General features: G+C 37.5%; 3 protein-coding genes across 5 annotated transcripts; 2 read left to right on the top strand and 1 right to left on the bottom strand.

The window, feature by feature from the left end:
- Positions 1–451: 451 nt before the first annotated feature.
- LOC108916888 (solute carrier organic anion transporter family member 5A1) lies at positions 452–7,207 on the top strand. Of its 2 annotated transcripts, XM_018723207.1 has the most exons (8): positions 452–557; positions 756–1,146; positions 3,893–4,321; positions 5,489–5,797; positions 5,856–6,216; positions 6,267–6,623; positions 6,769–6,872; positions 6,925–7,207. In XM_018723207.1, exons 2-8 carry the CDS (start codon positions 816–818, stop codon positions 7,134–7,136), a joined length of 2,103 nt encoding a protein of 700 aa, XP_018578723.1. In that variant the 5' UTR covers positions 452–557; positions 756–815; the 3' UTR covers positions 7,137–7,207. The 2 variants fall into 2 exon arrangements, with proteins under 2 accessions (XP_018578723.1, XP_018578722.1); XM_018723206.1 differs by lacking the exon at positions 452–557 and having other exon boundaries at positions 706–1,146.
- Positions 7,180–10,873, bottom strand: LOC108916887 (solute carrier organic anion transporter family member 1A2). 2 transcript variants are annotated; one of them, XM_018723203.2, is made up of 8 exons: positions 10,552–10,873; positions 9,519–9,710; positions 9,200–9,397; positions 9,052–9,150; positions 8,721–8,876; positions 8,152–8,666; positions 7,842–8,100; positions 7,180–7,789 (listed from the first exon to the last, which is right to left on the bottom strand). In XM_018723203.2, the coding sequence occupies exons 1-8, from the start codon at positions 10,823–10,825 to the stop codon at positions 7,197–7,199; spliced, it is 2,286 nt and encodes a 761-aa protein (XP_018578719.1). In that variant the 5' UTR covers positions 10,826–10,873; the 3' UTR covers positions 7,180–7,196. The 2 variants fall into 2 exon arrangements, with proteins under 2 accessions (XP_018578719.1, XP_018578720.1); XM_018723204.2 differs by lacking the exon at positions 9,519–9,710.
- Positions 10,874–12,534: 1,661 nt separating this feature from the next.
- LOC108916095 (putative uncharacterized protein DDB_G0282499) lies at positions 12,535–14,097 on the top strand. Its single transcript, XM_018722296.1, has 3 exons — positions 12,535–12,559; positions 12,688–13,767; positions 13,838–14,097. The coding sequence occupies exons 1-3, from the start codon at positions 12,535–12,537 to the stop codon at positions 14,095–14,097; spliced, it is 1,365 nt and encodes a 454-aa protein (XP_018577812.1).

The following is a 14,097-nucleotide window of genomic DNA, read 5'->3' as shown; positions in this document are numbered from 1 at the left end:
ACGGACTCACAATTTTTTAGTGACCTCAAAAAAATTTGTAGGCTTTTGAGTGACAAATTAGGTGATCACCTTGAATTTGACCTTCATCATAAGTTTGACATAATTCATAGAACCCTGTATAAATATTATTTAATTTACATTTTTATCATACATAATTTTTTTTATAGTGCAATTATTATAAATGTAATCTAATATTGACACAAATTAAAAATTGGCTCGCGTCGCACATAATGTACGAAAATAGGGAAAATACCTGAGCGATTTTATGGAAATGGAAAAGCAAGTCGAGAGGACGCAATTCGCATGGACATTAAAGACGCTGATGTTGTAAATGAGTCTACACGAAATGTGTAGTAGCTGGCCAATTGGATAATAGTGGTCCCATTTCTGGGTAGGAGATATGCGAAGCATCAACAAACTTTGGTTAGATGATTGACTACAATGAATAGATCTTAAACTAGACTAACAGACACTAACTCCAGCATTGCTCTGTTAAATTTGTGTGGTAAATAAAACAATGTTCCTGAGCTCGTTTGCCAAGCGGTAATAATTCTAAGGTTAGTACTTTCATTTGTTTTAATTTACGTAAGCTTACTACGTGTTAGCTTTACCTTATCTTTAATATTTATATGTATTTTTAATTTAACTCCACACGGGTTCTTTTTCAAAGAAAAACGTCACACGCTCAGTGTAAATCAACACGTTGCAGCGAGCACCTCAAAAAATTTCTATGAATAAATTATCTGTCGTTACAGATATCGCGTTGACGCCGAGAAAAAGGAAATGTCTTCTAAGTAAAACTACCCCATCCCGACATGGAAACCAATCACGTGAACAACCAGAAAGAGAGGTTGCAACTGATCGAAACGTTGTTACCTAAAATAAACAACATCGCGCCGGAAGTTGACGTCATTTTACCGGATGTGAACAGTCAATCGACTTTCGTCGACGAAATCCTGCTGACCGAGGACACGTCGTGTGGCGTGTGGTTCATGAAAGGGTCCTGTCTGCAAAAATTTGCCAACAAGAAGGCGTACGTCTTCCTGTACGGCCTGTTAGGCTGCGTCTTTTCGGCTGCTTACGCGTATTTTAATGGAACCATTACCACACTGGAAAAAAGGTTCAAGATACCCAGCCGCACCACAGGTTAGTAATAGGGCGATGCCATTTTCTTAGCAAGCGTCAGGAAATTTTCCACAAAGACAGAAATTAATTAATAATTTGCTAAAACTACACTGAAAACGGTGCTTATGGGCCGATTTAATTCGTTTCTCTTTTTGATACATGCAGCTTAAAAAGTCTATTGGATCACAGATAGTCCGAAATTTATTTTCAGTTGTCAAGGCTTGATTTTAATTTTTTATCGGTATTGGTTAGCGATTTTTTTTTAATAACTTAAAATACTTTGTGTAATTTAATTATTTTTTAATACGATGGACAACAGATAAGAACCCTTAAAAATTGACCCATGAAAACAATTTGGCTTAATTGTTAATTTTTTTCACCCTTTACAATAAAGGCACAAAAATGATATTTTTAGGCAGCTTGAACCTTCAACTAAAAAAAGGCACTCTTGGTTTTCGAGAAAAAACTGTTTTTGTTTAATATGATTTTTATTACATCCATAAAGAGAAATAAACCGATGAAATTTGCATTCTTTCTGTGTCTATCTAAAAAAAATTACACAAAATAAAAAATCGATTTTCAGGGGCGTCCTTTAGGGGGCCTGTATATCCGTAGGGGGGGGGGCTCTCTAGGGAAAATTTTTATAGGAACATATCATGTTATTTTAACGTCTCTTGTATAAAGTCGAGAGATTGCCCACGTACTCTGGGACACCCTGTATATCAAATCAATCAGTTCATAATAATTAATTATAATTACTTATATTGTACCTTGTAAATCACGCCTGTGAAATTCGGCATCTGCAGCGTCCAAATGTCTAATTGCCACCTGAAAATAAAGAAAAAAAAAAATTAAAACCTTTTCTTTGCACTGTAATAAAAAGTATAGTAAAATTCCTCGAAATGTTCAAGTAATATTAAATAAAACCTTTAAAATATATACTGATTATACATGAATTTTACTTGAGTTTTTTTTTACCCATGGAAAAAGTTCGAGGAATTTTACCATACTTTTTGTTACAGCGTGGATATAATTTTTAGAAAAAAAAATAGACGCCAGATAGAGATAGACGATTATCAGGCATTTTTGCATATTTAAAAAACGATTTACTTCGCAAATAACATAAATATTTCGTCTCATTATTTTCAATGTTTATAGATATAAGCCCTGTTTAACACGTATATTTTCACTATTTGTTCAGTGCAAATAAATTAATATGTCACAGTCATTGTCTAAATCCTCAATTTATATTTATATAAGCAGGCTACTCGACAAAGTTTTTCTTTAATAAAAATGTGAATTGTGAGAAATATAAATAAAATATCAGAATAGAAAATTGTGGACGTAAGGCTAAAATGTCCGCATCTTTCGAATTTCTTTCCTGTAACTGCGCAACATCTTGCATGGAATTTAGTTGTTTTCTAAAGATTTTATGAATGAAACAAAGAATTCCTATTTGCTCATTATCAGTATCACAGAAAATATTTTAATTTATTGCACGTTATCTTAATAGTTTTTTTAGTCTTCTTATTTGCGTAAATTATTTATAGTTACTATAAATAGGCCATTCATAACTTTCAAAAAGCCGTAACCATACAAGTTACTTTTATAATGACGACACAGCGACTGTATGCAAATAGTATATTTTGATTTAATAGCACAAAAACGAAAACTGATAATTTTCTTTAAATCGCATTCTTGCAAAACAACTATCTTATACTCAATTAAGCAATCAATTTTAAATTTTAATTTTATTGTTTGTATTTCATAAGGACGTAAATATATTTCATTGAAAATATCATACGTAATATTAAATAAATCACTTTCCTTATCCGATAAATATGTATATAAAAAAATAAACCCTCATTGATTGATGCTTATGTGTAGCGGATCGCTTGTTTAATTTCGTTCAAAACTGACAATAATTTTGGACAATACCGTCATCAGTAGGACTGATTTCTAAGAAATTTTCTATATATAGGAGCAAAGTGATTTACTAAATATTTATATTTGGTAATGGTAAATATATGAAGACTAGAATCCATTGATAATGAAGAACTTTCTGCACCCATAGTCTGTACGATATGAGGGTGGTAAACATCTACTATAAGCAAGTCATTGAGACTCTAAGGGTCAATGATTGAACATGCATGAAGATTATTACATATTTTCCATTCAATTCCTACTACTTGAAAATAATAATAATACAGTATCAAACAGAATTTACTTGACAATTTCGACATCCCAAAATTAAACGTTACAGCAGTAAGCCTTTCTCTTGTATAGTCTTTCCGATCTCAATTGAAGAACCAAGAGGTTGGCAGTATGTACCAGGTTCGGTCGCTAACGCAGCAACTCCGCATTTAAATATTTGAAAAACTTCTTCCCACATTTATTTAGCCATACTCATATCGAATAATGCTAGTGGGAGCAAACGGCGTATAACACAGCTGCACTGGGCGACTGGGCAATAAATCTCAGTTGTTGACAAATGGTTGACAAATTGCCAAGCAGTGCAGTGCAGCAATGCGGAATTTAGTGTGATTCGGGTAATTTTAATTTATTATAGGCACCGTCTATTAATCATTCATATGACAACTGCGAAAGGGAGAAATAAGAGGGATATTTTATTTACTATACGGTGTAGTTGAGAACATATTTTTACTGCACTTTTGTATTATTTTTTACACAAATCAAGTACAACAAGTACTCGGCAACTCGTAGTTGAAATAATCTAGGATGTCTCATTTTTATTGAATTTTTTCAGGTGTAATCTCAGTGGGCAATGATTTGAGTCAACTGCTCGTCTCGGTTATACTAAGCTACTACGCGGGAAGAGGTCACAGGCCCAGATGGATGGCACTGGGGATGTACACCGTAGTGCTATTCTGTCTTTTGACAGCTCTGCCTCATTTCCTTTACGGCGCAGGCGCAGATGCCCTTTCACTGACCCTAGAACACAGGACGAACGACAACGCTTCAGAAGAAGCACATCTGAAACAACAGAGCAAGTTTCTATGTCACGGTAAAAATTCCACGACGTCGGAATGCGAAATGGAGGGAGGGAATTACTCCCCACAGCTGATATTATTCGCTGCACAGTTCATTTCTGGTATAGGAGGGTCTCTTTACTACACCCTTGGGGTATCTTACATGGACGATAATATCAAGAAGTCGAAAACACCAGCGCTTTTCAGTAAGTCCATCAAATCTTTTTAACATAATAAATAATGCAAAAAATTAAAAGGCCAAAAGAATTTCCAAAATTTTTCCGTGATTTTTGACAGACTGTATTTAGGTGAAAAATGGTCGTATCGAGAATTAAGAAAAAGCATTTTGAAGCTCTAAGATTCGAGTTTTTAGATTTTTCGGTCGAAATTTTTTAAGAACTACGGTTATCATGCAATTCTAAGAGCGCGACAAAAAAATTTTACAATTTATTTTTTCTGAGTCCACGAACACAGTATACACATTGCACTGCAATCTGCTACGCTTTCTACGTCGGGTGTCGAATGCGGTTAATTCCAAGAAAGTGAAGCTATGTTGGAAAATTCTAGAAAGTTATTTCGCTTCTTTTTTACTGCCCTTTCGATTTAACTTTTTTACTCTCCTTTCGATTTATATTTTTACTGATCTTTCGAAACTTTTTTTTCTGACTCCACAGACTTGGAAAAAATTTTTTCAGCTAAGCCATTGCATGGACCAAATAGCTTGTTTATTCAGCTTCAATTTCCTTTTTTTTAATTTCGATACGACCATTTTTCATCAAAATATCGGACTTTTAATGGAAAAGGATCCTTTTGTCTTCAATCATCGATATCTCTGCGACAAATGGTCGTACAGAGAATTGAAGGGCAGTTTTGAAAACTGGAATAAACTTCCTAAAACATGCTGCCGCAACTTTTCAGAAAAAAAAAATAGTTTTCAACTTTTACAGGAATTTAAAAAAACAGGAAATAAAGGGTAATTTATGTTTTTTTAGAAAACGACGTCTAAAATAGAAATATTCACGAATTCACTAATATTAACCATGACTTTTACAGTTCGATATACCCAGAAGAACCCTGTGAAGTTTCATCTCGATCTAGGAAACCGTTTATTTGTTTCAAACAGTCAAACTTTTGAAAAAAATTAAAGGGTAACGGTTTTTGAGCGCTATTTCTTAGAATGGCATGATAAACGTAGCTCCTAAAAAATTTCAACTGAAAGAACTAAAAACTAGAATCTTAGAGCTTCAAAATGCTTTTTTTTTAATTCTCGATACGACCATTTTTCACCTAAATACAGTCTGTCAAAAATCACGGAAAAATTTCGAAAATTCTTTAATTTTTTGCATTAGTGTATTAAAAATCGTAAATTTTAGGTTTTTCTTGCTTCATTCGGATGCTGGGACCTGCTCTAGGTTACGGCCTTGCTTCCGTTTGTCTCAAGCTGTACATAAATCCCACTCTGACACCGACCATAGGCAATCGAGATCCGCGATGGTTAGGCGCTTGGTGGTTAGGCTGGATCATCTTAGGGTTCGTACTTTTCATTTTTTCTACACTATTAGCCCTTTTTCCCAAGACCTTACCTAGAGCGGCAGTGAGGAAAGAACTGTTGAAACGCCAAGCCTCCAAAGTGTCTTCAACCAAAATGGAACCTGATCCTGAGTTGCCAACGTCTTTCAAAGGTAGTTAAAATAGTTTATTTTCTTCTCAAACTCTTACATAATTGCCGATTTCTTTTAGATATGGTCAAGACGTTCAGAAGAATCATTCAGAACCCAACGCTGATGCTGAACAACTTTGCTGCAGTGTTCTACTTCCTGGGCTATATGCCTTACTGGATATTTCTACCAAAGTACATCGAAACTCAATACAGGCAGTCCGCTTCGGCTTCAAGTCTAATCACAGGGAGCGCTGGATTGGTCTTTTCTGCAATAGGAATCTTGCTATCTGGACTTATCATCTCAAAATATAAACCTAGAGCTAGATACATGGCAGCTTGGAATGTACTAGTTGGAGCAATATCGGTGATGGGAATCATTTCCTACGCCTACTTGGGGTGTACTGAAAATGACAACAGGGCACCACTGCTACCGAATGGAGAGTAAGTTACACAATAAAACTCCTTCAAAATAAAGGCAAATTGATTTTCAGAATGAATCCGGTGTCTGAATGCAACTCCCGCTGCCATTGCGACTACGTAAAATACAACCCGGTTTGCTCCCAAGACGGGAGAACCACTTTCATATCCGCTTGCCATGCTGGTTGCAGAACTGTGAAGAATATCAACGATACAAGCGTATTCTCCGACTGCTCCTGTATCAGCAACAGACAGTTCCACTCTGAAGGACAAACCGTTTTACAACCACCACCTTTGGAGGGAGGCACAGCGCAATCGGGCAGCTGCCAAGTCGATTGCTTGAACCAGTTCTACATATTCCTAGTCGTCGTTTGTCTTTTGAAGTTTAGTGGCGCTACTGGAAGAGCCTCCAATTTCTTGGTCACGGTCAGGTAAGTGCTGCAGCTGTAACTCTACTTTAAAGAAAGAAAAACCAGTAATAATATAAAATTTTATTAACGATGAATTTAAAATAAATAAAAAGTAAATAAACCCTTAATACTGTTCAATCTAATACATAAGTTGTATTGTCTGTAGGTGCGTAGAAGAAAAAGACAAAACCGTAGCCATAGGCTTCGGATTAACGCTGATGAGCCTCTGTGCTTTTGTTCCCTCTCCTATCCTATTTGGCATCATATTAGGTAAGAATAGAGAGCTCTTTTGAACCAAATAAAAACTGCCGTTCTTTTCTAGACAAAGCTTGCTTGGTGTGGGGGAAGACTTGCACTGGAAATGGTAACTGCTGGTTATACAACGGAGAAACCTTGAGGTACACCATGAACTACACGGCAGCAACGTTTGTTTTGATCGGTACCCTCTTCGACGCTGGCGTGTGGTACTGCGTTAAAGAACTGAAAATATTCGACGAGGAAATCGAATTGGGAGAAGAAGCGGAGTCCAGCTGATATTATTTACTTTATGTTATATAGATTAGATGTAAATAAAATACCAGTATGTATATAAATTTAAAAGCTTGTCTCGACTATATCGTTTCCACTAGGTGTTACATTCCGACGATTAGGCGCGTTTGTTCTGGATGTATTTGAAAATGAATCGGAATCATGATCATCTCCCACAACGCTTGCTATAGCCTTCAAGGAATCCGATGACAAGCCAGAGTTGGTGGAATTTTTTGAGGTGGAAACGTCGCTTCGCTTATGAATTGGCTTCAGAGGTGGGACCAAGTCACCTTCGCTTAAATACGTACTTATTCTATCTTCTTTGGATCTAGGACGTGGCAAGTTTATTCTACCTTCACTCATTTGTCTGTCATTTCTCAGAAACCTCTGCGAATCCTCACCACCACTATCTAAATCAGTGTTATCCTCCTCATTGTTTTGCGTCCTTCTATTTCTTCTAATCCTTTCCAGCTGCATGTCTGTCGTACTTTTGAAGTCTTTATCATCGTACAGTTCTAGTTTTCCCACGAAAAACAAAAGTATTACAGCAAAAACCACCGCGAGCAAGATCAGGGAAATTGTTATCGATGATAGAAATATCGGGAAGTATTCCGAAAAGAACTGGCACCCTTTGCTTCCATGAATCTCACAAAACGTATCTGAAAAAAAAATTCTTTAGCTAGAAATAAGCTGCTAGAAAGTAAGACTTACCTGCTATAGCGCGGTAGGAGAATCTCAATGGAAGGTATGGTATAATTCCAAAGTATGTGTACGCCAAACCAAGAGCAAACGCTTTTTGTTTGGTAGGAACACACCTGAGCATTATGACGATGTTTGAAACGACCGTAGTCGCTAGTAGTCCGGCAGATATAATGCTGTTTGCTTGAGACAGGGCCAGGATTATGCTACAGTTGTCTGTATAACAAGAACCGTCCGTAACAGTTTGGCCACAACTGCAGTTCGTATAAACCTAAAACAGATGACTGTAAACTAAATATAAACCAATAAGTGTTTGCATTACACTTTGTAGCGCAGAATAATTCTTGCATCCCGCCAGGCAAGGCGAGAAGTACGTCCTCTTATCAACACACACGGGTTGAAAGGGCGCGTCGGGAGAACACCCACAATGACTGCTGCAATAAGGTATGGTAATGGTATTACTATGCTCGTTTTCAATTTTTCCGGCGCAGTTCCAAAACACCGTGCTAGCGAAAAACAGTGCTATCAAACTAAACACTATTATGTTCCACCAAACCAAGTATTTTGCTTTTGGTCTGATCTTCGCTATCATCATTCCCGACGTGATTACTGATATGGCTACCATTGGTTGTTTCAGCAGATTCGTTGTGAATTGGATCAGGAACGGATCGCTGTATCCCGACGAGTCGTTGTGCACGGAAACGTGGTACTTGGACTGGTTGAACTGCTTCTGCAATATGCTGAAGTTTATCAGAGCAGCTTGGACAAACACCACGGAGAATATAGTTAGCGACAACACTTTGTTCTTCAACAAACCCCACAAACTTTTGAAGAATCCTAAAGAGATGTCAGTAAGTTAAACGTTATTTTTACTCGTATTGTTTTATCTACCCTCGACGACCTCTTCTTCTTCGTACAAGTCGTTGCCTGAGGCCAAGCTTAACAGGGAATTGACGGATTTTATCATTACGATATTCGGCAGGGCCTTGGGAAACATGGCTATTGCGATTCCTATTATGAAAGTTAGAACGAGGAGGGTGATCCATGCTGAAAGAGATAAAAATAGATATAATAGGTTTGTTCCTAGAGCAGTCCAACAGCCAGACGCATGCGCATACCGATGTAACGCTTACATGTCGTTCAAAATTCATTGTTTCGAATCAAATGCGATGGCGTCCGACTGTTTCTGATGCAATAAGAACAAAGCTAACACAGGAAGTACCTGGTGATATGAAAATACTGTCGATATCTATAACGTAGGGACCCCAAGAGCAGTAAAGGCCGACTTGTTTTCCAATTTCGTTTGCTCCAAACGCTAAGCCTAAAAAACTTAATGAAAATAAACTTAAAACCACTATGACATGGTCTACCTATGAATCCAGGGCTGTGCTTCGGCGATATGTGGTCGTCTATGTACGTCATACCGTGCGTTATGAAAGATACAGTCGCCATGGCTAGGATCATTTGGAATATAATGACAACTGCGAACGTTATTATGTCGACCTCTTTTTCGACTTTGTCGATATCGCTGTACGCCATGGACCTGTTGGAGTTGCATAATATCGGACCTGAAATATTTAACGTTAAGTTTTTCGTTGCTCTTTTAAATTCCCCGCGCGATGTATTTTCATCTGCTTAAAAGTGACATTATATCCCACTCCTGATTGTTTTTCTCCCGGTGCTGCATACCTGTAATGGAACTATCTATTTCACTTCCGCTTAATGGGTTATAAATTTCAGGAACTGCTAAAGTTGCACACGCTATTGCAAGAAATATTGTTAGAGCTCCAAGCCAACCCGCTCTGTGCAGCCTGTTACCCCAATAAGCCACGCACAACGAGAATAAGCCCACGAATACCTCATTTGTATAGATCAACCAGTCTGGAAAAGAAACATAAGTATACAGGGCGTTCCGCCTAAGGCGGATTCTTCTGTAACTCTGCAACTATAAAATTTATAAAAACCATTTGGTCCACATGATTCCAGACAACTTTTATTAAGACCATTTTTTTTATAAATTTGACAGTTACAGAGTTACAGAAGAATCCCTCTTGGGAGGAACACCCTGTATAGTAAACAATTTCGTTCCTATTTTTACAACGCTGTATTTAACAGTGTGGCATGTTCATTTATTTTACTGCAGCCCTTGAATGTTAAGTGAAAAATGTTTGTCAAAATAAAACCGCCAGGAAATTTTTTTTAATGGGTAATTCCTTAATTATTTTGATGATGATAAGATAAATTAAATGTGATATCTCACGTGTTACATACCACACAGAGAATATGTTATTTTTCAAAATAGATTCTGAAAACGTAACTAAACAAATAATAACTAAACTTTAAGTGTTACTACATTTAAAAGGAAATCGCTTTGTATATTAAAAACAATTGAAAATAACTGGAATCTAATTACAAATAAGTCTGAAATAACAATAATGAATAATTTAAATATTAAGCAAAAGATATGTTACAAACGACAAATGAAGGAATGACAATATTTACGTCACTTTCGAATTCGTGTTGATGAAATTTTATCACTTTTCCAAGTAAGATTTATAACTTATATTGGATATAACCTAAGCAACGTTATACACGTGACTTTAAACAAACAATACATGATTCATGGGCTGAAATAAAAACATGTAGCTATTTTATGCGATGCCTAGATAACAGCGCGGCATCCCATATTCGTGAATACATTAAATAAGTCACATCACCTTACCTACTGTTTCCAGAGATATATTGTAATGTTCGCTCCATATATGTGACGTACCCCGAAAATAAACCAAAATGGCACCATGAAAGAGTCCGACTAGTGACAGAACCGTTACGAAAACGCCGAATTTCGCGCACCTTTCCAAATTCAGGCACTTCGTCAAGCACGGCAGGGCGCTGATCCCGCAGTCCACTTGATTTAAGTAATTCCCAACGGGAGCGGAAAAACTATTCTGCTCCTCGTCTGAATTAGTTCGAAGAAGTTCTGTAGGGTGGATCATTGTCAGAATTATGTGAGGTATCACATATTGTTTCTGTCACAATGCCACTAGCAGGAACTTAGGCGTTGAAATGGTATAATAAAGGAGATATCACTGGGTGATAAGATACCCTTTATTGTTTGTTTAATTCCTTTATCGGAATCGGGTTTATTAAATAATGTAGACTAAGTCTACAAATGAAAGGAGCACAAGTGCGCGCTGAATGAAAATAATAAATTATAATAGTTAAAAATCGGAAAGATAGGTGAAAAATACAATAAACAACTAAAACTGTAACTGTGTCTGCAGTTTTATATTTTTGAGCCTGCGATCAGAGACGATGGCATTCGCTACTATATTATATTACCCCTAATACGCTGCGATATTAGTGAAAATGTTGCCAGCCCTTATTATCGGTTAGGGAGACGACTTTCACCGCTCACCCTATGATGGGATAGAATTAGAGATAAAAGGATTTCGTTGATTTCATTTCCACTTAGGGGTTATCCAAAAAAGTAAACATTTAGACTCGAAATGTTTTTCAGTTAATTAAGTTTTATGCTTGGCTGTTTTTAATTAATTAAATGAACCGCTCTGTTTGGTTAGTTTCTTCAAACAATCTCAGGTTTTTTCATCATTCGGATCACAGACTCTTGAGATTTCAACCAATAATTCGTATAATCAAGTTTTTACTACACTTTCGAAATACCGCAGATCCTTTTACAATTTACGGACTTAAAATAGCTGTTTAAACTCACAAAGTTATTAACCGAGTACGACAAATAAGTCAATTAGGTATCTTTGTGATTTCGTCCTTTGTCTTACGTACAACCGACTCAAGTAATTCTGATACATGTTTAGGTTACACAGTAGCAACAAAAGCCGAACGTACTGTTCCGGCGCTTAATATTCATACATACCCTTTTCCAAAGGGTTAATTGTATCAGAGAGATTCAATTACCTAAGATCTATCGAGTCTTTTATTCGAGAATTTTCTGATCTTTGATGTCGCAGCGCAAAAATAACCTAATTACGGAGTAATCTTACATCGTGTTGGCGTTTTAAGCGTGTCCTCTTCTCGATTCCAGCTAAAAGGCTCCATAGAAGAATCGAAAGAATAAAATAATTAAAAAACAATTTCACCACTGGAAGCAAAAAAAGCCTGTATTCTTTTAACAGGAAATGAAGTCAGTCAATCAATTATTATTATAAGAATTTGTGTCTTGAATGTTTGTTTCATTAATATTAATATTAAAAACATTTTACAAAGAAACATGACTTAGAGATATGAGTAATTCTTTATCTGTGTGTCTTGTCAGAATAATTTAATCGGTTTATACTATTTCCTATTTTCACCATAACAAATCTTCTTAGGTAGGAGGAAGTCATGATCAGGTAAAAGCGGTAACATCGAACTTGTTGAGGTACACAGGAGTAAACTACTATGCTGAAATAACCGCTACGCGATGTAACCTACAGATGGCGCTGTTAGCAAGTTACAGGCCTCGCGTTGAGTTCAGCAGAACCTTCACAGATGGCGGAAGAAACAACGCGAAGGGAAATCCGTATGTACAAACTATTTGCGATAAAATGGGAAAAAATATTACAAAATGTACAAATTATAAGGGTACTTTAGCAAATAACCCGCATATCGCCGTTTTAACTTTCCCACGTATACTTTCAGTTAGATTTTAGTCTCACTCGAGCTTACGTTAAGGCTAGTTGCAAATATGCAGTTGAATACAACAGAACATTGTAAGTATTTCAAAAAATATTTCGTAGTTGTTGCCACCTTATCCTCATGTTCTTGGACAACATATTTAGACTAAGAGCATGTTTCAATTTTAAATTAATTTCACTATACTTTCTACCATTTATTCCAGTTAAAATTAATAACACGTCCCTTCGAGAGCCTAGGTTTGGATATGGCCCGCTGCTTGGTCTGTTACTTGCGAATTTGCTTTCAAACTCGGTCATAGCGAAGTACGCTCCCTTAGGTGCCTTACGTCTAAGCTACGAGCCCGTACCGTGGCGTCCTGTTAGTCCAGCTAACAACCACTTCACCGAGAACGACCATTACAATTATTGGCATCCAATAAAGAACCCTTACGGGCCCCCGCTACCTCCAGACTCTGCATCGACAGATAACGATGGTCAACACATCCATCACCATCACCATATCGACGCCTACCCCCCTGCGAATCAGCAACAGATCGTCAACATCAACGAACGCCCTCCTACAGAGATATTAATTGATGATGAATCTACCGAAGTGGATAACGAACCTGCGACTGAAGACAGCAACTCGGAAATAATCCATAGCGGTGATTTCCACGTAGTTAACACCAACATTGAAAGTCCTCATCTGGAAGATACAATTGCCGAAGAGTCTAATTTAGCGCCACTCCTTCTAAACCTAACGACTACTGTAACTGAAGACAATACAACGCTTACGCCTAAGAAAACCGTTAAGAGAGGGGCTTCTAACAGACACGCCCCAAAAAAAAGAAGCCCCGGCAAACGCAGAAGGTTAACAACGACTCCTGACTACTACTACGACAGCTACGAAGATGCCACCACCACCAACAGGTACAGGTCCAAGAATAGGCAGAAACCCAAGAGACCGGTCGATTCTTACGAAGACGAGTACGACTACGATTATGAATTCACCACTAGACCGTACAAAAAGCGAAGGAGAACCACTGTAAACCCCAGGAATAGAAATAAAAACAGGAGGAAGCAACAGAGGGCAACCACTATCGCAAGTAACTACGACGATGACTACGATTACGATCCAATAACTCAGATCGTTATACTGAGACAGAGGCAAACCGTCACACCAACGGAAACAGTGATAACGAGCGGTATGACCACTGAATCCACTACCACCACTACCACCGGTACCACGACGACTACTGGGACTTCCACCACCACTTCAAACTCCACAAATGCAACCGGATATGGTAAGTATATAAAATTTTTAGTAGAATCATCATCGGAAAATTTGATCTTAATCGCATCTCTTCTGTTAAGGTTATGGCCCGTCCAACGGCAACGAAGGAATAAGCATCACTTACGGTCCGCCACAAGGTGAACCTCAAGGATCCTACGGTCCCCCTCGACCTTCCTATGGACCACCAAGACCTTCTTACGGACCTCCAAAACCAGCGTACGGTCCTCCAACCGGTGGTCAGTACCAACTGCCGTATTCGGATTGGTATAGTAACGAGGCAACGAGAAATGGTATAGTTAAGAGAATAAACGACATTATTGGCTTTGACAACGCGTTTTAG

This window comes from Anoplophora glabripennis, unplaced genomic scaffold (genome assembly GCF_000390285.2).
Source record: "Anoplophora glabripennis isolate ALB-LARVAE unplaced genomic scaffold, Agla_2.0 scaffold2, whole genome shotgun sequence".
NCBI classification, from domain to species: Eukaryota; Metazoa; Arthropoda; class Insecta; order Coleoptera; family Cerambycidae; genus Anoplophora; species Anoplophora glabripennis.
Note: the sequence above shows the minus strand (reverse complement) of the source record. Positions and strands in the feature narration are given on the sequence as shown.